At 52.1% G+C, this 24,413-nt stretch overlaps 1 protein-coding gene across 1 annotated transcript in view; it reads right to left on the bottom strand.

Annotated features, from left to right (window-relative positions):
* Positions 1–5,265: 5,265 nt before the first annotated feature.
* NCOA1 (nuclear receptor coactivator 1) overlaps positions 5,266–24,413 on the bottom strand; it is an 83,720-nt gene continuing 64,572 nt past the window's right edge. Inside the window, 7 exon segments of the mRNA XM_074536436.1 lie at positions 5,266–5,449; positions 5,452–5,497; positions 7,766–7,855; positions 11,193–11,502; positions 14,545–14,704; positions 17,382–17,883; positions 22,688–22,792. Coding sequence (XP_074392537.1) covers positions 5,325–5,449; positions 5,452–5,497; positions 7,766–7,855; positions 11,193–11,502; positions 14,545–14,704; positions 17,382–17,883; positions 22,688–22,792 — 1,338 coding nt within the window. The 3' untranslated portion in view covers positions 5,266–5,324.

Below are 24,413 nucleotides of genomic sequence, written 5' to 3'. Positions count from 1 at the left end.
AAAAAAAACATTTTTCCTGACAAGACAATTCCATTATTATTCTTTTATTATTATTATTATTAATTAATAATTAATTATTATTCTTTTAAATATTCAAAGCTACTCCAGCTGTTAAACACAATCCAAGCAGAAAACAAAAAAAAAAAAACAAACAAAAAAAAATCCATTTTATTCTCATTTTTTTTCTTTTTTTTCCATCATTTCCCAGAACTTTTCCATCTTTTCCCAAAATTATCTACAAGAACCCTCCCCCTCCCCATCACCCCTAAAATTATTGCAATTTCCCATTTTTTATCTTTTTTTTCTCATTTTTTTATCATTTTTCCCCTCTTTTCTTGCACTATACACGAGGTTTTCCCCAGGGTGGGGAAAACCAGCAAAAACCATGGAAAAACCGGCTCAAAATATGAAATTTTTTTCTCTTTTTTTTGTGTTTTTTTCACTTTTTTTATGGAAAAAAAACCCCACAAATGTCACAATTTCTGTTGCTAAAAAAGCTGATTGTACGCACGAGCCCAGGGAAGGGGAAATTGGGGTAGGGAGGGAAAAAATTGGGATTTTTCCAGCAGAATTCCGGAGGGTTTTGGGGGTTTTTTTGGGGTTTTTGGGATTTTTTGAGGTTTTTTTTCAGGGGTTTTGGGGTTTTTTGGGGGTTTTTTTCAGATTATTTTGGGATTTTTGGGGTTTTTTTGAGGGATTTTTTTTTCAGGGGTTTTGGGGTTTTTGGGGTTTTTTTTCAGATTTTTTGGGGATTTTTGGGGGTTTTTTGAGGGGTTTTTTTCAGGGTTTTTTTGGGTTTTTGAGGGATTTTTTGAGGGGTATTTTTGGGGTTTTTTGGGTTTTTTTGAGGTTTTTTTTTCAGGGTTTTTGGGGGGTTATTTTCAGATTTTTTGGGGATTTTGGGGTTTTTATTGAGGGATTTTTTTTCAGGGGGTTTTGGGGTTTTTTGGGGGGTTTTTCAGATTTTTTGGGGATTTTTGGGGGTTTTTTTGAGGGTTTTTTTTTTCAGGGTTTTGGGGTTTTTTGAGGGTTTTTTTCAGGTTTGTTTGGGGGTTTTTTTTGGGGTTTTTTGAGGGTTTTTGAGGGTTTTTTTTTCAGATTTTTTGGGGATTTTTCGGGAGATTTTGGGGTTTTTTTGAGGGGTTTTTTTTCAGGTTTTTTTGGGGTTTTTTTGGTTTTTTTTGGGGTTTTTGTGTCCTTGCCCTGCATCAGATCCAGCTGAGACTGAGCTTCATCTTCCTCATCTTCATCTTCCTCATTTTTGTGGTTTTGTTGGGAATTCTTGGAGCGGGAATGGGGATGGAAAATGGGGAAAAGGGGGAAAATTGGGGAAAAAATTGGAGAAAAATTTGGAGAAAATTGGAGAAAAATAGGGGGGAAAGGGGGGGAAAAGGGGGGGGAAAGGGGGAAAAAAAGGGGAAAAAGAAGGAAAGGGAAAGGGGGGAAAAAGAGGAAAAGAGGGAAGAAAATGGGGAAAAATTGGGAAAAAAATAGGGGAAAAAGGAGGGGAAAGGAGAAAAAAGGGGGAAAAAAGGGAAAAAAAAAGGGGAAAAAGGGGGAAGAGAAGGAAAAGGAAAGAAGGAAAAAAGGAGGAAAAGAGGGAAGAAAATGGGGAAAAAGGAGGAAAGAAAAAAAGGGGGGAAAATAGCGAAAAAAGGAGGGAAAAAGAGGAGGAGAAGGAGGGAAAATGGGGAAAAAAGGAGGGAAAAGGAGGGAAAGAAAATGGGGGGAAAGAAGGAAAAAAGGAGGAAAGAGGGAAGAAAATGGGGAAAAAAGGAGGAAAGGAAAAAGGGGGAAATTGGGAAAAAAGGAGGGAAAAAGGGGGGGGGAAGGGAAAAAGAGGAAAGAAAATGGGGAGGGAAAAATGGGGAAAAAAGGGAAAGAAAATGGGGGGAAAGAGGGAAAAAAGGGGAAAGAGGGAAGAAAATGGGGAAAAGAAGGAAAGGGAAAGGGGGAAAAAAGGAGAAAAATAGGGAAGAAAAAGGAGGAAAGAGAAAAAGGGAAAATTGGGAAAAAGGAGGGAAAAGGAGAGAGGAAAAGTGGAAATAGAGGAAAGAAAGCGGGGAGGAAAAGGGGAAAATAGGGAAAAAATGGAAAAAATAGGGGAAAAAGGGAAAAAAGGGGGAAAAGAGGGAAGGAAATGGGGAAAAAGGAGGAAAGAAAAAAGGGGAAAAATAGCGAAAAAAGGAGGGAAAAAGGAAAGAAAGTGGGGAGGAAAATGGGGAAAAATGGGGAAAGGGGAAAAGAGGAAGAAAATGAGGAGGAAAAAAGGAGGAAAAGTGGAAGGAAGGGGAAAGAAAATGGGGAAAAGAGGAAAAATAGGGAAAAATAGGGGAAAATGAGGAAAGGGGAAAAAAGGAAAAGGAAAAATGAGAGAAAAGAAGGAAGGGGAAAGGGAGAAAAAAGGAGGAAAATAGGGAAGAAAAAGGAGAAAATCAGGGGAAAAAAGAGAAAAGGAGGAAAAAACGGGGAAAAAGAAGAAAAATTTGGGAAAAAAGAGGGGGAAAAGGAGAAAAATCAGGGAAAAAAGGAGGAAAAAGCAGCGAAAAGAGAGGGGGGGGAAAGGGAGAAAAAACAGGGAAAAAGAGAGAGAAAAGGAGGAAAAACGGGGGGGGAAAGGAGAAAAATTTGGGAAAAAGAGAGGGAAAAGGAGAAAAATCAGGGGAAAAGGGAGGGAAAAGAGAGGGGGAAAAGAGAGGGGGGAAAGGGAGAAAAAACAGGAAAAAAGAGAGAGAAAAGGAGGAAAAACGGGGGCAAAAAGGAGAAAAAGCAAGGAAAAAAAGAGGAGGAAAAGGAGGAAAAAACATGGAAAAAGAGAGGGAAAAAGGAGAAGAAATAGGGAAAAAGTGAGGGGAAAAAAGGAGGAAAAACAGGGAAAAGGAGAGGAAGAAAAGGAGAAGAAACAGGGAAAAAATGAGGAGGAAAAGGAGAAAAAAAAGGGGAAAAAAGAGAGAAAAGGAGGAAAAACCAGGGGAAAACGAGGAGGAAAAGGAGAAAAAACAGGGAAAAAAGAGAGAAAAGGAGGAAAAATGAGGAGGAAAAGGAGGGAAAAAAAAGGGGAAAAGGAGGAAAATCAGGGAAAAGAGAGGAGGGAAAAAAGGAGAAAAAACAGGGAAAGGAGAGAAAGAAAAGGAGGAAAAAAACCAGGAAAAGAGGGGAAAAGGGAGAAAAAAAGGGGAAAAAAAACGGGGAAAAAAAGCCCAAAACCCCAAAAAAACCAGGGAAATCCTCGGTGCAAACCCCACAGCCCCAACCCCAAAAATTCCCATTGGCACCCCAAATATTCCTGCAGCAGGGCTGGGAGCAAAATTCCCAAAAAATCCAAATTGCTCCCAAAAGAATCCAAATTTCCCCCAAATCCAAATTTCCCTAAAAAAATCCAAATTGCCCCCAAAATCCAAATTCCCCCTAAAAAAATCCAAATTGCTCAAAAAAATCCAAATTTCCCCAAAAAATCCGAATTCCCCCAAAAAATCCAAATTCCCCCCCAAAAAATCCAAATTCCCACAAAAAATCCAAATTCTCCCAAAAAATCCAAATTCCTCCCCCAAAAAATCCAAATTCCTCCAGAAAATCCAAATTCCTCCCCAAAAAATCCAAATTCCCCCCCAAAAAATCCAAATTCCCACAAAAATCCAAATTCCCCCAAAAAATCCAAATTCCTCCCCAAAAAATCCAAATTCCCCCAAAAAATCCAAATTCTCCCAAAAAATCCAAATTCCTCCCAAAAATCCCAAATTCCCCAAAAAATCCAAATTCCCCCCAAAAAATCCCAAATTCCCCCCAAAAAATCCAAATTCCCCCAAAAAATCCAAATTCTCCCAAAAAATCTAAATTCCCACAAAAATCCAAATTTCCCCAAAAAATCTGAATTTCCCCCAAAATCAAAATTGCTCCCAAAAAATTCAATTTCCCCCCAAATCCAAATTCCCCCCAAAATACATCCTGTAGAAGAAATCTCTGTTTTGGGTGAATTTTGGGGTTTTGGGTGGAATTTTGGGGTTTTTAGGTGGAATTTTGGGATTTTTGAGGGCAATTTTGGGGTTTTTGAAGGGAATTTTGGGATTTTTGAAGGGAATTTTGGGGTTTTTGAAGGGAATTTTGGTGGATTTTTGGTGGAATTTAGGGTGAAATTTTGGGGGTTTTTTGGGGTGAATTTTGGGGTTTTTGGGGTTCAATCCGTCAGCAGCTGCTGCAGGAGGAGATCCCATAGAACAATCTCTTATTTTTGGGGTGAATTTGGGGGATTTTGGGTGAGTTTTGGGGTCACTCCGTGAGCAGCTGCTGCAGCAGGCTCTTGCCGGGGTTTTGGGGTGAATTTTGGGGTGAATTCCGGGGATTTTGGGTGAATTTTGGGGTTCATTCCGTCAGCAGCTGCTGCAGCAGGCTCTTGCCGGGCGCTGTTGGGTTCCCATTGGGGGTTTTGGGTGAATTTTGGGGTGAATTCCGGGGTTTTTGGGGTTCATTCCGTGAGCAGCTGCTGCAGGAGGCTCTTGCCGGGCGCAGGGGTTCCCATTGGGGTTTTGGGGTGTATTTTGGGGTGAATTTTGGGGTGAATTTTGGGTGAATTTTGGGTGAATTTTGGGGTTCATTCTGTCAGGAGCTGCTGGAGCAGGCTCTTGCCGGGCGCGGGGGGTTTTGGGGTGTATTTTGGGGTGAATTCCGGGATTTTGGGGTTCATTCTGTCAGGAGCTGCTGCAGCAGGCTCTTGCCGGGCACCATTGGGTTTTGGGTGTATTTTGGGGTGAATTCTGTGGATTTCGGGGTTCACTCCGTGAGCAGCTGCTGCAGCAGGCTCTTGCCGGGCGCGGGGGGTTTTGGGGTGAATTTTGGGGATTTTGGGGTTCATTCTGTGAGGAGCTGCTGGAGCAGGCTCTTGCCGGGGTTTTGGGGTGTATTTTGGGATGAATTCCGGGGTTTTTGGGGTTCATTCCGTGAGCAGCTGCTGCAGGAGGCTCTTGCCGGGCACGGGGGTTCCCATTGGGGTTTTGGGGTGAATTTTGGGGTGAATTCCGGGGATTTTGGGTGAATTTCGGTTCATTCGGTGAGGAGCTGCTGGAGCAGGCTCTTGCCGGGCACCATTGGGTTTTGGGGTGAATTTTGGGGTGAATTCCGGGGATTTTGGGTGAATTTTGGGGGTCACTTCCGTGAGGAGCTGCTGCAGGAGGCTCTTGCCGGGGTTTTGGGGTGTATTTTGGGGTGTATTTTGGGGTTTTTGGGGTTCATTCTGTGAGCAGCTGCTGGAGCAGGCTCTTGCCGGGCGCGGGGGTTCCATTGGGGTTTTGGGGTGTATTTTGGGGTGAATTTTGGGGTGTATTTTGGGGTCACTCCGTGAGGAGCTGCTGCAGGAGGCTCTTGCCGGGCGCGGGCGGCGCCGGGGGGGCCCCGCCGGGGGTTTTGGGGGTGCCCAGGGCGCCGGGGGGGGCGGGGCTCAGGTAGGGGTCCCCCACAGGTTGACGGTGCACTGCACGTCCGCGAACACCTGCACCTGCTGCACCTGCGGGGGGGGGGACGGAAAATGGGGAAAAAAAGGGAAAAAAGGGAAAAAGGAAATCAAACACCGGCAGGGACGGGCAGCGTCTTTGCGGTGGCTTTGGTGGCACCTTGGTGGCTTCAACCCAATGGTGTCACCCAGCACTGGTGGGACCCTGGTGGCTTCAACCCAACAATGTCACCCAGTGGTGTCACCCAATGGTGGTGGGACCTTGGTGGCTTCAAGCCCATGGTGTCACCCAGCATTGGTGGGACCATGGCAGCTTCAACCCAAGGATGTCACCAACACTGAGGTGACCACGGTGGCTTCAACCCCAGTGGTGGCACCCAATGGTGACTGGACCTTGGTGGCTTCAACCCAATGGTGTCACCCAGTGGTGTCACCCAACACTGATATGACCGTGGTGACCTCAACCCAAGGATGTCACCAACATTGAGGTGACCATGGTGGCTTCAACCCCAGGGGTGTCACCCAACACTGGTGGGACCTTGGTGGCTTCAACCCCAAGAGGTGTCACCCAATGGTGTCACCCAGTGGTGGTGGGACCTTGGTGACTTCAGCCCAACGGTGTCACTGAACAATTGTTGGACCTTGGTGGCTTCAGCCCAATGGTGTCACCCAAAGGATGTCACCCAACACTGGTGGCACCTTGGTGACCTCACCTCCAAGAGGGGTCACCTCATGGGTGCCACCCACCACTGGTGACACCTTGGTGATTTCAAACCCCAGAAGATGTCACCCAATGGGTGTCACCCAGGATTGGTGCGACCATGGTGACCTCAACCCCACTGGGTGTCCCCCAACACGGGTGGCACCATGGTGACCTCAACCCCACTGGGTGTCCCCCAACACGGGTGTCACCTTGGTGACCTCACCTCCAAGCGGGGTCACCTCATGGTGCCACCCAACGCTGGTGAGACCCTGGTGCCCTCAGCCCACCATGACCTGGAAGAACCTCCCACCCCTCCCACCCCACGGTGCCACTCTGTCCCCACGCTCCGGGACTGTCCCCTCCCCAGCCCTGCAGTGACACCAATGGGGACACTGAGGGGCGGCAGTGCCAGCCCTGCAGTGACAATTGGGGACACTGAGGGGCGGCAGTGCCAGCCCTGCAGTGACAATTGGGGACAGTGAGGGGCGGCAGTGCCAGCCCTGCGGTGACACCAATGGGGACAGTGAGGGGTGGCAGTGCCAGCCCTGCAGTGACAATTGGGGACAGTGAGGGGCGGCAGTGCCAGCCCTGCCGTGACACTTGGGGACACTGGGGGGTGGCAGTGCCAGCCCTGCAGTGACACCAATGGGGACAGTGAGGGGCGGCAGTGCCAGCCCTGCCGTGACACCAATGGGGACAGTGAGGGGCAGCAGTGCCAGCCCTGCCGTGACACTTGGGGACACTGGGGGGTGGCAGTGCCAGCCCTGCAGTGACACCAATGGGGACCCTGCAGTGACAATTGGGGACAGTGAGGGGCGGCAGTGCCAGCTCTGCAGTGACACTTGGGGACCCTGCAGTGGCACCGTCGGGCGCTGTCCCCTCCCCAGCCCTGCAGTGCCACCGTTGGGGACCCGGCTACTGTGACACTGTTGGGGACCCTGCAATGACAATTGGGGACCCTGCAGTGCCACCGTCGGGCGCTGTCCCCTCCCCAGCCCTGCCGTGCCACCCCTGGGGACAGCGCCATCCCCAGCCCTGCAGTGCCACCATTGGGCGCTGTCCCCTCCCCAGCCCTGCCGTGCCACCCTTGGGGACAGCGCCATCCCCAGCCCTGCAGTGCCACCCTTGGGGACAGCGCCATCCCCAGCCCTGCAGTGCCACCCTTGGGGACAGTGCCATCCCCACCCTGCCGTGCCACCGTTGGGGACAGTGCCATCCCCAGCCCTGCAGTGCCACCATTGGGCGCTGTCCCCTCCCCAGCCCTGCCGTGCCACCCTTGGGGACAGTGCCATCCCCAGCCCTGCAGTGCCACCGTTGGGGACAGCGCCATCCCCAGCCCTGCAGTGCCACCCTTGGGGACAGTGCCATCCCCAGCCCTGCCGTGCCACCGTCGGGCGCTGTCCCCTCCCCAGCCCTGCAGTGCCACCCTTGGGGACAGTGCCATCCCCAGCCCTGCCGTGCCACCCTTGGGGACAGTGCCACCCTTGGGGACAGTGCCCTCCCCAGCCCTGCAGTGCCATCCCCACCCTGCCGTGCCACCCTTGGGGACAGTGCCATCCCCAGCCCTGCAGTGCCACCCTTGGGGACAGCGCCGTCCGTCCCCGGTGCCGTGTCGGTACCTGGGCGCCGTCGGGCTCGGCCTTGAGCAGCTCCGCGGGGCCCAGCTGGGCACAGAACAGCCCCGGGGGGCGGAGCGCCGCCTCGGGCACCTGCGGGACAGCGGCAACGGGGCCGGGAATGAGGGCCGGGATCAGCGGGAATGAATGGCGGGAATGAATGGCGGGAACGGGGCCAGAATGAGTGCCGAGAATGAATGGCGGGAACGGGGCCGGGATCAGCGGGAATGGGGCCGGGAATGGGTGCCAGGCTCAGCAGGAATGGGTGCCGGGATCAGCGGGAATGAACGCCGGGAATGAATAGCAGGATCAGCGGGACAGCAGCAGCGGGGCCGGGAATGAGTGCCGAGAATGAATGGCGGGAATGGGGCCGGGATCAGCGGGAACGGGGCCGGGATCAGCGGGAACGGGGCCGGGATCAGCGGGAATGAGTGCCGGGATCAACGGGAACGGGGCCGGGAATGAATGGCGGGATCAGCGAGACAGCGGGAATGGGTGCCGGGATCAGCGGGAATGGTGCCGGGATCAGCAGGAATGAGTGCCGGGATCAGCGGGAATGGGTGCCGGGAATGAATGGCGGGAACGGGGCCGGGATCAGCAGGAATGGGGCCGGGATCAGCGGGAATGAATGCCGGGATCAGCGGGAATGGATGCCGGGAATGAATGGCGGGATCAGCGGGACAGCGGAAACGGGGCTGGGATCAGCAGGAATGGTGCCGGGATTGGGTGCCGGGATCAGCGGGAATGAATGGCGGGATCAGCGGGAATGCGAGCCGGGAATGAATGGCGGGAGAGGGAATGAGTGCCGGGATCAGTGGGAATGAGTGCCGGGATCAGTGGGAATGAGTGCCGGGAATGAATGGCGGGAATGGTGCCGGGATCAGCGGGAATTGCGGGAATGAGTGCCAGGAATGGGTGCCGGGATCAGCGGGAACGGGGCTGGGATCAGCGGGAACGGGGCCGGGATCAGCGGGAATGAGTGCCAGGAATGCGAGCCGGGATCAGTGGGAATGGGTGCCGGGATCAGCGGGAACGGGGCCGGGATCACCGGAAATGGTGCTGGGATCAGCGGGAATGGTGGGAATGAGTGCCAGGAATGGGTGCCGGGATCAGCGGGAATGGGTGCCGGGATCAGCGGGAGCGATGCCGGGATCAGCGGGAATGGGTGCCGGGATCAGCGGGAATGGGTGCCGGGATCAGCGGGAATAGGTGCCGGGAACGGGGCCGGGATCAGTGGGAATGGGTGCCGGAATGAGTGCCGGGATCAGCAGCAATGGGTGCCGGGAGTGAATGCCGGGAGAGGGAAGGAGCGCGGTTCTGGGGGTCTGGGCTGGATCTGGTGTTGGGCAGGGTTTGGGCTGCGGGTCCGTGCTGGATCCCAGTGGGATGTTGGGATCTGCTCCGGGATTCTCCTCCCCTGGCCCCATTCCTGCCCTGTGCACACCCAATCCGCTCCCATTCCCCATCCCATTCCCGATCCCATTCCCAATTCCAGTCCTGCTCCCATCCCTGATCCTATTCCCAACCCCATTCCCCATTTATGATCCTGTTCCCAATCCCATTCCCAATCCCATTCCTGATCCCATTCCCGATCCCATTCCCAATCCCATTCCCCATTTATTATCCCATTCCCAATCCCATTCCTGATCCCATTCCAATCCCATTCCTGATCCCATTCCCAATTCCAGTCCTGCTCCCATCCCTGATCCTATTCCCAGTCCCATTCCCCATTTATGATCCTGTTCCCGATCTCATTCCCAATCCCATTCCCAATCCCATTCCCAATCCCATTCCAATCCCATTCCAATCCCATTCCAATCCCATTCCAGATCCCATTCCAATCCCATTCCTGATCCCATCCCCTGTTTCCAAGCACCAACAGTCCCGTTCCTGATCCCATTCCCAGTGATCCACGGCCCCATCCCACCACCTGGAACTTCTCCAGATGTTTCTGCACCCTCACCGCCATCCCATCCCACCCCCATTCCCAGTGATTCCCATCCCCATTCCCATCCCCATTCCCATCCCTATTCCCATTCCCAGTGATTCCCATCCCATCCCATCCCATCCCATCCCATCCCATCCCATCCCATCCCATCCCATCCCACCCCCATTCCCAGCGATTCCCATTCCCATTCCCATTACCATTCCCAGCGATTCCCATCCCCATTCCCATCCCCATTTCCATTCATTCCCATTCCCATTCCCATCCCCATCCCCATTCCCAGTGATTTCCATTCCCAGTGATTCCCATTCCCAGTGATTCCCATTCCATTCCCAGTGATTCCCATTCCCATTCCCATTCCAATCCCGTTCCCCATTCCCATTCCAATCCCGTTCCCCATTCCCATTCCCATTCCCAGTGATTCCCATTCCCAATCCCCATCCCCATTCCCATTCCCATTCCCAGTGATTCCCATTCCCAGTGATTCCCATCCCCATCCCCATTCCATCCCATTCTCATTCCCATCCCCATCCCCATCCCCATCCCCATTCCCACCCCAATCCCATTCCCAGTGATTCCCATTCCCAGTGATTCCCATCCCCATTCCCATTCCAATCCCATTCCCATTCCCAGTGATTCCCATCCCCATTCCGATCCCCATTCCCATTCCCATCCCCATTCCCACCCCAATCCCATTCCCATTCCCAGTGATTCCCATTCCCAGTGATTCCCATCCCCATTCTAATCCCCATCCCCATTCCCATTCCAATACCGTTCCCCATTCCCACCCCATTCCCATTCCCAGTGATTCCCATCCCCATTCCGATCCCCATCCCCATTCCCATTCCAATCCCATTCCCATTCCCAGTGATTCCCATCCCCATTCCGATCCCCATTCCCATTCCAATCCCATTCCCCATTCCCCATTCCCATTCCCATTCCCGTTCCCATTCCCAGTGATTCCCATTCTCAGTGATTCCCAACCCCATTCCATCCCATTCCCATTCTCATCCCCAATCCCATCCTCATTCCCATTCCCAATCCCATTCCCATTCCCCATTCCCATCCCCATCCCCATTCCCATTCCCATTCCCATTCTCATCCCCATCCCCATCCCCATCCCCATTCCCATTCCCATTCCCATTCTCATCCCCATTCCCATTCCCATTCCCATTCCCATTCCCATTCCCATTCCCATTCCCATTCCCATTCCATCCCATTCCCATTCCCATCCCTATTCCCATCCCCATTCCATCCCATTCTCATTCCCATCCCCATTCCCATTCCCATTCCCATCCCCATTCCCATTCCCATCCCCATTCCATCCCATTCTCATCCCCATTCCCATTCCCATCCCCATTCCATCCCATTCTCATCCCCGTTCCCATTCCCATCCCCATTCCCATTGCCATTCCCACCCCATCCCCAATCCCAATCCCATTCCCAATGATTCCCATTCCCAGTGATCCCCGTTCCCAGCCCCACCTGCTCCGAGCACATGGAGTTGATGCCGGCCATGACGGGATTCATGGCAAGGCCGCCGCCCATGGCGCCCATGCCGGGAACGCCGCCGGAACCGCCGGGAACGCCGCCGGAACCGGGAATTCCGCCGGAACCGGGAATTCCGCCGGAGCCGGGAATTCCTCCAGAGCCGGGAATTCCTCCGGAGCCGGGAATGCCGGTGCCGGAGCCGGGAATGCCGGTGCCGGAGCCGGCCATGGAGACGGTGATGCTCATGTTGTTGTACATCCCCTGCGCAGCCGCCGGCGCCGCCGCGCCCGCCGGGCCGAAAACGCTGGAAAACCGGGATAGTTCCCATGGAAAATCCCAATGGATAATCCCCATGGACAATTCCAATGCAAATACCAAAGGATAATTCGGGATAGTTCCCATGGAAAATCCCAATGGATAATTCCCACGGACAATTCCAATGGCAAATACCAAAGGATAATTCCAATAGATGAATCCAATGGATAATCCCAATTGGAGACTCCAATGGGTAATTCCCATGGACAGTCCCAATGGATGATCCCAAAGGATGATTCCAATGGGTGGCTCCAATGGGTAATTCCAAAGGATTATTCCAATGAATAATTCCCATGGATAATTAGAATGGAAAAAAACAATGGATAATTCCAAAGGATGATTTTGATGGCTAAATCCAATGGATAATCCCAATGCATGATCCCAATGGATAATCCCAACGGGTAACTGCAGTGGGCGACTTCATGGACAATTCCAATGGATTAATCCAAATAATTATTCCAATAGATTATTCCAATGGAATATTCCAAAGGGTGACTCTCATGGACAATTCCAATGGATAAATCCAAATAATTATTCCAATAGATTATTCCAATGGAATATTCCAAAGGGTGACTCTCATGGACAATTCCAATGGCAAATACCAAAGGATAATTGCAATGGATGAATCCAATGGATAACTGAAATGAATAATTCCCATGGATAATTCCAAAGGATAATTCCCATAGAAAATCCCAATGGACAATCCCAATGAGTGACTCCAGTGATGATTCCAATGGACAATCCTAATGGATAATCCCAATGGATAATTTCAAAGAATAATTCCAATGGGCAATGCCAATGGACGATTCCAACGGGCAATTCCAAAGGACGATTCCACTGGACAATCCCAATGGATAATTCCAAAGGATCATTCAAATGGACAATCCCAATGGGTGATTCCACTGGACAATCCAAATGGCCAATCTCAATGGATAATTTCAAAGAATTATTCCAATGGGTAATTCCAGAGGACAATTCCGACGGACAATCCCAATGGACAATGTCCATGGATGATTCCAGTGGTGGACAATCCCAATGGATGCTCCCAATGGACATTGCCATGGAGACAATCCCAAGGGACAATCCCAATGGATGAATCCAATGGACAATTCCAATGGACAATCCCAAAGGACATTCCAATGGATGATTCCCATGGAAAATCCCAGTGGGCAATCCCAACGGGTAATTTGAAAGAATGATTCCAATAGAATTAATTCCAGAGGACAATTCCAACGGATGATTCCATCGGAAAATTCCAATGGACAATTCAAAGAATTATTCCAATGGGTATTTCCAGAGGATGATCCCAAAGGACAATCCCAAGGGATGATTCCAATGGACGTTCCCATGGCCAATCTCAATGGACAATCCCAATGAGTGACTCCAATGGATAATTCCAACAGACAATCCCAAAGGACAATTCCAAAGGACAATTGCCAGAGACAATTCCAATAGATAACCCCAATGGACATTCCCAATGGACATTCCCAACGGACAATCCCAATGAGTGACTCCAATGGCCAATCCCAATGGATAATTTCAAAAAATGATTCCAATGGATAATTCCAGAGGACAATCCCAATGGATAATTCCAATGAGTGACTTCAATGGGCAATTCCAATAAATTACTCCAATGGAAAATTCCAATGGACAGTCCCAATGGAAAATCCCAATGGACGATTCCGATGGACAACCCCAACAGATATTCCCAATGGATGTTCCCTATGGACAATCCCAATGGGTAATTTCAAGGAATGATTTCAGTGGATAGTTCCAGAGGACAATTCCAATGGACAGTCCCAGAAGATAATTCCAGTGGGTGACTCCAATGGATAATTCAATGGACAACAATGGACGATTCCAATGAATGACTCCAAAGAAAATCCCAATGGACATTCCAATGGATAATTCCAAGGGGTGACTCCAATAGCCAATCCCAATGAATGACTCCAAAGGAAATCCCAAAGGACATTCCAATGGATGATTCCAATGGATGAATCCAATGGAAATCCCAATGGACAATCCCAAGGGACAATCCCAATGGACGATTCCAATTTGTAGTCACAATGGATGATTCCAAAGGATCATTCCAATGAATAATTCCAATGGACAATCTCAATGGACAATCCCAGTGGACAATCCCAATGAGTGACTCCAATGGACAATCCTAATGGACAATTCCCATGGAACATCCTAATGGACAATTCCCATGAAACATCCCAACAGACAATCCCAATGAGTGACTCCAATGGACAATTCCCATGGACAATCCCAAAGGACAATCCCAATGAGTGACCCCAATGGACAATCCCAAAGGACAATCCCAATGAGTGACCCCAATGGACAATTCCCATGGACAATCCCAATGAGTGACTCCAGTGAACAATCCCAATGGACAATCCCAATGGACGATCCCAAAGGACAATCCCAATGAGTGACTCCAATGGAACATCCCAATGGACAATCCCAATGAGTGACTCCAGTGAACAATCCCAATGGACAATCCCAATGGGCAATTCCCATGGACAATCCCAAAGGACAATCCCAATGAGTGACCCCAATGGACAATCCCAAAGGATAATTCCCATGGAACATCCCAATGGACAATCCCAATGAGTGACTCCAATGGACAATCCCAATGGACAATCCCAATGGACAATCCCAATGAGTGACTCCAACGGACAATCCCAAAGGATAATTCCCATGGAACATCCCAATGGACAATTCCAAAGGGTAATTCCAAAGGACAATCCCAATGAGTGACACCAATGGACAATTCCCATGGACAATCCCAAAACCCAATGGACAATCCCAATGAGTGACTCCAATGGACAATTCCAAAGGACAATCCCAATGAGTGACTCCAACGGACGATTCCAGCAGACAATCCCAATGGATGTTCCCAACAGCCAATCCCACAGGGTGATCCCAATGGACGATCCCAAAGGACAATCCCATTGGACATTCCCAACGGCCGATCCCTCAGGCCGATCCCTCCCTCCCTTCCGCCGTCCCGGCACCGCTCCCTCACCCGTTATTCCCGACGTTCCCGGCCTGCCATGGTTTCAGCTCCGGCGATTGGTAGCCGGGCGCGGGCGGTGCCGGCGGCAGCTGCGGCGACACCAGGGGGCTGCCGGGGCTCAGCGCCGCCGCCGGCGCGAATCCCGACGGCTCCGGCTGCTGGCCCAGCCCTGGGAACGCCGGCGGCGCCGTCACCCCACCGGGAACCCCATCCCACATTCCCAAATCTCCCACAGTCCCACATTCCCAAATCTCCCACATTCCCACATCCCCGTGCTGGGAATCCCCACCGAGGATTTGGAGCTCTTGGCTTGGGTGGGAAGGGAGGTGGAATTTTCATCCCCAGGGTGCTCCAAGGTTTTCTTGGATGTTCCCAGGGATTCTCTCTCTGGGAATTCCTTCCCCAGTCCCATTTTCCCAGGGAATTCCCTCCATTCCCACCCTGGCATTGGATCCATCCCCATCCCAGCTCCTCTCTGGAAGGAATTTTGGGAATTCCCTGGGAATTGGGGTCTCCGTTCCCAAATGCCCATCCCCAAATCCCATAAAAACCCCTGGGGATGGATCCTGAGTGTCTTGAATCCCCCAAACACCCCAAATCCCCCAAACACCCCAAATCCTCTGAACACCCTGAATCCCCCAGACACCCCAAGCCCCCCAAATCCCCCGCACACCCCAAACCCCCCATACCTGTCCCTGGGTACTGGAACAGATTCCCAAATATCTCAAACACCCCAAACACCCCAAACACCCCAAATATCCCAAACCCCCCGAATGTCCCAGACACCCCAAACACCACAAAACCCTGAAGTACCGCAAACACCCCGAGTACCCCAAATGTCCTGAATACCCCAAATCCCCCAAACACCCCAAAATCCCCACAAACACCCCAAATTCCCCCATACCTGTCCCTGCGTACTGGAAGAGGTTCCTAAACACTCCCAATCCCCCAAACACCCCAAACCTCCCAAACTGCCCCCAAACCCCCCACATACACCCCCAAATTCCCCCGTACCTGTCCCCGGGTACTGGAAGAGGTTCCCAAATCCCCCAAACACCCCAAACCTCCCAAACTGCCCCAAAACCCCCACAAACGCCCCAAATTCCCCCGTACCTGCCCCTGGGCACTGGAAGAGGTTCCCAAATCGCCCACACACCCCAAATACCCTGAATGTCCCAGACACCCCAAACACCCCAAAACCCTGAAGTACCGCAAACACCCCGAGTACCCCAAATGTCCTGAATACCCCAAATACCCCAAACCCCACACGCACCCCAAACCCCCCGTACCTGCCCCTGGGTACTGGAAGAGGTTCCCAAACACCCCAAACACCCCAAACACCCCAAATACCCCAAATCCCCCAAATTCCCCGAATATCCCAACCATCCCAAACACCCGAATATCCCGAATATCCTGAATACCCCAATACCCTGAATATCCCAAACATCTCAAAGACCCCAGACACCCTGAATCCCCCAAATGTCCCAAACATCCCAAGCACACAAACAATCCCAAATACTCCAAATACCCCAAAAAATGCCCTAAATACCCCAAACACCCTGAATACCCCAAACACTCTGAATGTCCCAAACACCCCAAATCCCCCAAACACCCCAGATACCCCAAACACCCCACAAACACCCCAAATCCCCCGCACCTGTCCCCGGGTACTGGAAGAGGTTCCCAAATCCCCCAAACACCCCAAATACCCCAAACACCCAAAATCCCCCAATGTCCCAAACACCCCAAAACCCTGAAGTACCACAAACACCCCCAGTACCCCAAGCACCCTGAATACCCCAAATACCCCAAACACCCAAAATCCCCACAAACACTCCAAATTCCCCCGTACCTGCCCCCGGGTACTGGAAGAGGTTCCTGAATATCCCAAACACTCCCAATCCCCCAAACACCCCAAACCTCCCAAACTGCCCCCAAACCCCCCACAAACGCCCCAAATACCCCTGTACCTGTCCCCGGGTACTGAAAAAGGTTCCCAAATCCCCCAAACACCCCAAACACCCAAAATCCCCCAAACACCCCAAACCTCCCAAACTGCCCCCAAAACCCCCACAAACACCCCAAATTCCCCTGTACCTGTCCCCGGGTACTGGAAGAGGTTCCCAAATCCCCCAAACACCCCAAACACCCCAAATCCCCCAAACACTCCCAATCCCCCAAACACCCCAAACGCCCCAAACACCCCAAATTCCCCCGTACCTGCCCCCGGGTACTGGAAGAGGTTCCCAAATCCCCCAAACACCCCAAACCTCCCAAACTGCCCCCAAACCCCCACAAACACCCCAAATCCCCCGTACCTGTCCCCAGGTACTGGAAGACGTTCCTGTATATCCCAAACACTCCCAATCCCTCAAACACCCCAAACACCCCACAAACACCCCAAATTCCCCCGTACCTGTCCCCGGGTACTGGAAGAGGTTCCCAAATCCCCCAAACACCCCAAACACCCCAAACACCCCAAATACCCCAACCCCCCACAAACACCCCAAATTCCCCCGTACCTGTCCCCGGGTACTGGAAGAGGTTCCTGAATATCCCAAACACTCCCAATCCCCCAAACACCCCAAATCCCCCAAATCCCCCAAACCTCTCAAACTGCCCCCAAGCCCCCCACAAACCCCCCAAATTCCCCCATACCTGCCCCCGGGTACTGGAAGAGGATCCCAAATCCCCCAAACACCCAAACTCCCCCAATGTCCCAAACACCCCAAAACCCTGAAGTACCACAAACACCCCCAGTACCCCAAGCACCCTGAATACCCCAAATACCCCAAACACCCAAACTGCCCCCAAACCCCCCACAAACACCCCAAACCCCCCCGTACCTGTCCCCGGGTACTGGAAGAGGTTCTGCTGCATCCCGGCCGGGCCCATCCCGGCTCCGTAGGGCGCTGCCGGTGCCGCCGTCGGTGCCGCCGCCGCCGGTGCCGCTCCCATCACGGCGCGGCCCCCGAGGCCCCCGCGCGCCCCCAGCGCCCCCTCGGGACCCCCAAATGTGGGGCCGCTCGTACCGAACGCGGCCGTGGGGAACGGGAACTGCGGCTGCTGCTGCGGCTGCTGCGGCTGCCGGGGCGTCCCCATCGGGGTTCCCATGGGTGTCCCCATTGGGGTTCCCATTGGGGTTCCCATTGGGGTTCCCATCGGGGTCCCCATGGGGGTCCCCAGGGGAGAATTGCCGAAATTCTGCTGCTGCTGCTGCTGCTGCTGCTGCTGCTGCTGCTGCTGGCGCATGAGGAGCGCGCGCTGCTGCATCAGCTGCCGCTGCCGGTGCTGCTGGCTGTAGAGCTCCCGCTGCCGCTGCGCCAGCATCTGCGCGTTCAGGGGCGCCTGTGGGGCGGGATTGGGGGTCACAGGTGAGGTATCCCCAAAAATATCCCGAAATTCCAACCCAGAGTCAGCCCAGAGCTCTGCCAGCATCTGTGCGTTCAGGGGCGCCTGTGGGACAGGATTGGGGTCACAGGTGAGGTATCCCCCAAAAATATCCCGAAATTCCAACCAGGAACCAGCCCTGGGGGGCTGTACAGCTCCCGCTGCCGCTGCGCCAGCATCTGCGCGTTCAGGGGCACCTGTGGGGCACAGTTGGGGTCACAGGTGAGGTATCCCCCCAAAAATATCCCGAAATTCCAACCAGGGACCAGCCCTGGGGAGCTGTGGGATGGGATTGGGGTCACAGGTGAGGTATCCCCCCAAAAATATCCCAAAATTCCAACCAGGGACCAGCCCTTGGGGGCTGTAGAGCTCCTGCTGCGCCAGCATCTGCGCGTTCAGGGGCGCCTGTGGGGCGGGATTGGGGTGACACATGAGGTATCCCCCCAAAAATATCCCCAAATTCCAGCCAGGAACCAGCCCAGAGCTCCGCCAGCATCTGCGCGTTCAGGGGCGCCTGTGGGGCACAATTGGGGTCACAGGTGAGGTATCCCCCAAAAATTATCCCAAAATTCCAACCAGGAACCAGCCCAGAGCTCTGCCAGCATCTGCGCGTTCAGGGGTGCCTGTGGGGCGGGATTGGGGGTCAGAGGTGAGGTATCCCCCAAAAATATCCTGAAATTCCAACCCAGAGTCAGCCCAGAGCTCCCGCTGCGCCAGCATCTGCGCGTTCAGGGGCGCCTGTGGGGCACAATTGGGGTCAGAGGTGAGGTATCCCCAAAAATATCCCAAAATTCCAACCAGGGGTGCTGTGGGACAGGATGGGATGGAATTGGGGTTAGAGGTGAGGGATCCCCCAAAAAATCCCGAAATTCCAACCCAGAGTCAGCCCAGAGCTCCGCCAGCATCTGCGCGTTCAGGGGCGCCTGTGGGGCGGGATTGGGGTCACAGGTGAGGTATCCCCCAAAAAAATCCCGAAATTCCAACCAGGAATCAGCCCTTGGGGGGCTGTGGGATGGGATTGGGGTCACAGGTGAGGTATCCCCCAAAAAAATCCCGAAATTCCAACCAGGAACCAGCCCTGGGGAGCTGTAGAGCTCCCGCTGCCGCTGCGCCAGCATCTGCGCATTCAGGGGCGCCTGTGGGATGGAATTGGGGGTCAGAGGTGAGGTATCCCCCAAAAAAATCCCGAAATTCCAACCAGGGACCAGCCCTGGGGAGCTGTAGAGCTCCCGCTGCCGCTGCGCCAGCATCTGCGCATTCAGGGGCGCCTGTGGGATGGAATTGGGGGTCAGAGGTGAGGTATCCCCCAAAAATATCCCCAAATTCCAACCAGGAACCAGCCCTGGGGGGCTATAGGGGGGCTGTCGCTGCGCCAGCATCTGCGCATTCAGGGGCGCCTGTGGGGCGGAATTGGGGTCACAGGTGAGGTATCCCCCCAAAAATATCCCGAAATTCCAGCCAGGAACCAGCCCAGAGCTCTGCCAGCATCTGCGCGTTCAGGGGCGCCTGTGGGGCACAATTGGGGTCACAGGTGAGGTATCCCCCCAAAAATATCCCAAAATTCCAACCCAGAGTCAGCCCAGAGCTCTGCCAGCATCTGCGCGTTCAGGGGGGGCTGTGGGATGGGATGGAATTGGGGTCACAGGTGAGGTATCCCCCCAAAAAAATCCCAAAATTCCAGCCAGGAATCAGCCATGGGGGGGCTGTGGGACGGGATTGGGGTCACAGGTGAGGTATCCCCCAAAAATATCCCAAAATTCCAACCAGGAACCAGCCCTGGGGGGCTGTAGAGCTCCCGCTGCCGCTGCGCCAGCATCTGCGCGTTCAGGGGCGCCTGTGGGGCATGATTGGGGTCACAGGTGAGGTATCCCCCAAAAATATCCCCAAATTCCAACCCAGAGTCAGCCCAGAGCTCTGCCAGCAGCTGCGCGTTCAGGGGGGCTGCGGGATGGAACTGGGGTCAGGGGTGAGGTATCCCCAAAAAATCCCAAAATTCCAACCAAGGGGGGCTGTGGGATGGAATTGGGGTCAGAGGTGAGGTCTCCCCAAAAAAATCCCAAAATTCCAACCAGGAATCAGCCCTGGGGGGGCTGTGGGATGGGATTGGGGTCAGGGGTGAGGTATCCCCAAAAAATCCCAAAATTCCAGCCAGGAACCAGCCCTGGGGCGCTGTGGGACGGGATTGGGGTCACAGGTGAGGTATCCCCCCAAAAAAATCCCAAAATTCCAACCCAGAGTCAGCCCAGAGCTCCGCCAGCATCTGCGCGTTCAGGGGGTGGAACTGGGGGGTCAGGGGTTAAAAAATCCCGAAATTCCAACCAGGAACCAGCCCTGGGGGGGCTGTGGGACAGGATGGGGTCAGGGGTGAGGTCTCCCCAAAAAAATCCCAAAATTCCAGCCAGGAATCAGCCCTGGGGGGGCTGTGGGATGGAATTGGGGTCAGGGGTGAGGTATCCCCAAAAATTATCCCAGAATTCCAAACTAGGAATCAGCCCTTGGGGGGTTGTGGGATGGGATTGGGGTCAGAGGTGAGGTATCCCCAAAAAAATCCCGAAATTCCAACCAGGGGTGCTGTGGGATGGGATGGGGTCAGAGGTGAGGTATCCCCAAAAATATCCCAAAATTCCAACCAGGAACCAGCCCAGAGCTCCCGCTGCCACTGCACATTCAGGGGGTGGAATTGGGGGATCAGGGGTAAAAAATCCCAAAATTCCAGCCAGGAACCAGCCCTGGGGGGGGCTGTGGGACAGGATTGGGGTCAGGGGTGAGGTCTCCCCAAAAAAATCCCAAAATTCCAGCCAGGAATCAGCCCTTGGGGGGCTGTGGGACAGGATTGGGGTCAGAGGTGAGGTATCCCCAAAAAAATCCCGAAATTCCAACCAGGAATCAGCCCTTGGGGGGCTGTGGGACAGGATGGGTTCACAGGTGAGGTATCCCCAAAAAAATCCCAAAATTCCAGCCAGGAATCAGCCCTGGGGGGGCTGTGGGGCACTATTGGGGTCACAGGTGAGGTATCCCCAAAAAATATCCCAAAATTCCAACCCGGAATCAGCCCTGGGGGGGCTGTGGGACAGGATTTGGGTCAGAGGTGAGGTATCCCCAAAAAAATCCCGAAATGCCAGAACCCCCAAAAAACTCCATAAAACACCCCAAAGAATTTTTTAAAAATTCTCTGAAACCCCCCAAGACCCCCCCAAAATTCCATGGAAACCCCAAAGAATTCCAAAAAATTCCCCCGAAACACCCCCAGAAGTGCAAAGAATCCAAAAAAAATCCTGAAAAAACTCCCAAAACCCCCGAACCCCACGTTCCTGCTGCTGCTGCACCCCAATCCTCGTGGACATTCCCACCCCAAACCCCAAACACTCCAAAACCCCATAAAAATGTCATTTTTAAAAACCCTATTAAAAACCCCAAATCCCTCCGTGTTACCTGAGGCTGCTGCTGCGGGATCCCAGCACACAAGGAGAGCCCAAACCCATCCCAAACCCGAAAAATCCCAAACCCCAAGCACCCCAAATCTCAACTCCTAAATCCAAACACCCCAAACAACCCCAAACACCCCATAAAAACCCCATAAAAACCCCATAAAAACCCCATAAAAACCCCCAAAAGACCCCAAACCGTGTTACCTCCTGTTGCTGTGGGATCCTGGCGTGCAGCCAGAGCCCCATCCCAAACCCCAAATCCCCAAATCCTGAACCCCAAACCCCAAACACCCCAAACCAACCCCAAAACCCCACAAAAACCCCATAAAAACCCCATAAAAACCCCATAAAAACCCCACAAATTCCCCGTTGTCACCTGTGGCTGCTGCTGTGGGATCCCGGCATGGAGGGAGATCCCAAACCATAAACCCAAAACCCCAAAAACCCCAAACTCCAAATCCTGAACCTCAAACCCCAAACACCCCAAACAAACCCCAAAACCCCACACAAACCCCATAAAAACCCCATTTAAAAACCCCAAATTTTCCCATTGTTACCTGTGGCTGCTGCTGCTGTGGGATCCCGGCGCGCAGCGAGAGCCCCAACCCCAAACCCCAAAAACCACAAACAACCCCAAATCCTGAACCTCAAACCCCAAACACCCCTAACCAACCCCAAAACCCCATAAAAACCCCATAAAAATCCCATTTAAAAACCCCATAGAAACCCCAAATTTCCCCGTTGTCACCTGTGGCTGCTGCTGCTGCGGGATCCCAGCACGGAGGGAGATCCCAAACCATAAACCCAAAACCCCAAAAACCCCAAACTCCAAATCCTGAACCTCAAACCCCAAACACCCCAAAGAACCCCAAAACTCTACAAAAACCCCATAAAAACCCCATTTAAAAACCCCATAAAAACCCCAAATTTCCCCATTGTCACCTGTGGCTGCTGCTGCTGCTGCGGCTGCTGCTGCTGCGGGATCCCGGCGCGCAGCGAGAGCCCCATCCCAAACCCCAAAAATCACAAACCCCAAACCCCCAAATCCTGAACCCCAAACCCCAAACACCCCAAACACCCCTAACCAACCCCACAATCCCACAAAAACCCCAAACAAACCCCACAAAGTCCCCATTTGGGGTTACCTGCGGCTGCTGCTGCTGCTGCTGCGGGATCCCGGCGGGCAGTGAGAGCCCCAACCCCAAACGCTCCATAGCTCAAATCCCAAATCACAAACACCCCAAACCCCAAACACCCCAAATCTCAATTCCCAAACCTAAAACCCCAAACGAACCCCAAAACCCCATAAATCCCCCAAATTTCCCCGTTGTTACCTGCGGCTGCTGCTGCTGCTGCTGCGGGATCCCGGCGCGCAGCGAGAGCCCCACGGGCGCCCCGAAGTGCCCCAGCAGCGCCGCCTGGCGGTTCTGCTGCAGCAACTGCAACGGCACACACGGGGTTTTTAATGGGGTTTTTAATGGGGTTTTATTGGGGTTTTTATGGGGTTTTATTGGGGTTTTTATGGGGTTCTTATGGGGTTTCTATGGGGTTTTCATGGGGTTTTTATCGGGGTTTTATCGGGTTTGTAATGGGGTTTTTAATGGGTATTTTTTGGGGTTTTGGGGGTTTTAAATGGGGTTTTTAATGGGGTTTTTATGGGGTTTCTAATGGGGTGTAATGGGGTTTTATGGGGGTTTAATGGGGTTTTCATGGGGTTTTTAATGGGATTTTTATGGGGTTTCTAATGGGGTTTAATGGGGTTTTATGGGGTTTTTAATGGGGTTTTTATGGGGGTTTAGTGGGGTTTCCATGGGGTTTCTATGGGCTTTTTATGGGGTTATCAATGGGGTTTTAATGGGGTTCTTATGGGGTTTTATCAGGTTTGTAATGGGGTTTTTAATGGGTATTTTTTGGGTTTTAAATCGGTTTTTAATGGGATTTTTATGGGGTTTTCAATGGGGTTTTTATGGGTTTTCATGGGGTTTCTATGGGCTTTTTATGGGGTTATCAATGGGGTTTTAATGGGGTTCTTATGGGGTTTTATTGGGGTTTTCAATGGGGTTTTTAATGGGTATTTTTTGGGTTTTTGGGGGTTGTAAATGGGATTTCTATGGGGTTTTTAATGGGCTTTTTATGGGGTTATCAATGGGGTTTTAATGGGGTTCTTATAGGGTTTTATCGGGTTTGTAATGGGGTTTTTAATGGGTATTTTTTGGGTTTTTGGGGGTTTTAAACGGGGTTTTTAATGGGATTTTTATGGGGTTTCTAACAGGGTTTAATGGGGTTTTATGGGGTTTTTATGGGGGTTTAATGGGGTTTTCATGGGGTTTTTAATGGGGGTTTCCTAGGGTTTCTATGGGCTTTTTATGGGGTTATCAATGGGGTTTTAATGGGGTTCCTATGGGGTTTTATCGGGTTTGTAATGGGGTTTTTAAAGGGTATTTTTTGGGTTTTAAATGGGTTTTTAATGGGATTTTTATGGGGTTTTAAATGGGGTTTTTATGGGTTTTCATGGGGTTTCTATGGGCTTTTTATGGGGTTATCAATGGGGTTTTAATGGGGTTTTTAATGGGGTTCCTATGGGGTTTTTATGGGATTTTCATGGGGTTTAATGGGGTTTAATGGGGTTTAATGGGGTTTTAAAGGGGGTTTTTATGGTTTTTTGGGGGGTTTTAAATGGGGTTTTCTGGGTTTTTAATGGCTTTAATTGGGTTTTTTTGGGTTTTTATGGGGTTTTTAATGGGGGTTTTATCAGGGTTTTAATGGGTTTTTGTCAGGGTTTCAATGGGTTCTTTTAGGGGTTTTATCGGGTTTGTAATGGGGTTTTTAATGGGTTTTATTGGGGTTTTAATGGGTTTTATTGGGGTTTTTGTTGGGTTTTATCGGGTTTGTAATGGGGTTTTTAATGGGTATTTTTTGGGGTTTTGGGGGTTTTAAATGGGGTTTTTAATGGGATTTTTATGGGGTTTTTAATGGGGTTTTTAATGGGGTTTTTTGGGTTTTTGGGGGGGTTTTAAATGGGGTTTTCATGGGGTTTTTAATGGGGTTTTAAATGGGGTT

Source organism: Zonotrichia albicollis, chromosome 3 (assembly GCF_047830755.1).
Source record: "Zonotrichia albicollis isolate bZonAlb1 chromosome 3, bZonAlb1.hap1, whole genome shotgun sequence".
Lineage (NCBI taxonomy): Eukaryota > Metazoa > Chordata > Aves > Passeriformes > Passerellidae > Zonotrichia > Zonotrichia albicollis.
Note: the sequence above shows the minus strand (reverse complement) of the source record. Positions and strands in the feature narration are given on the sequence as shown.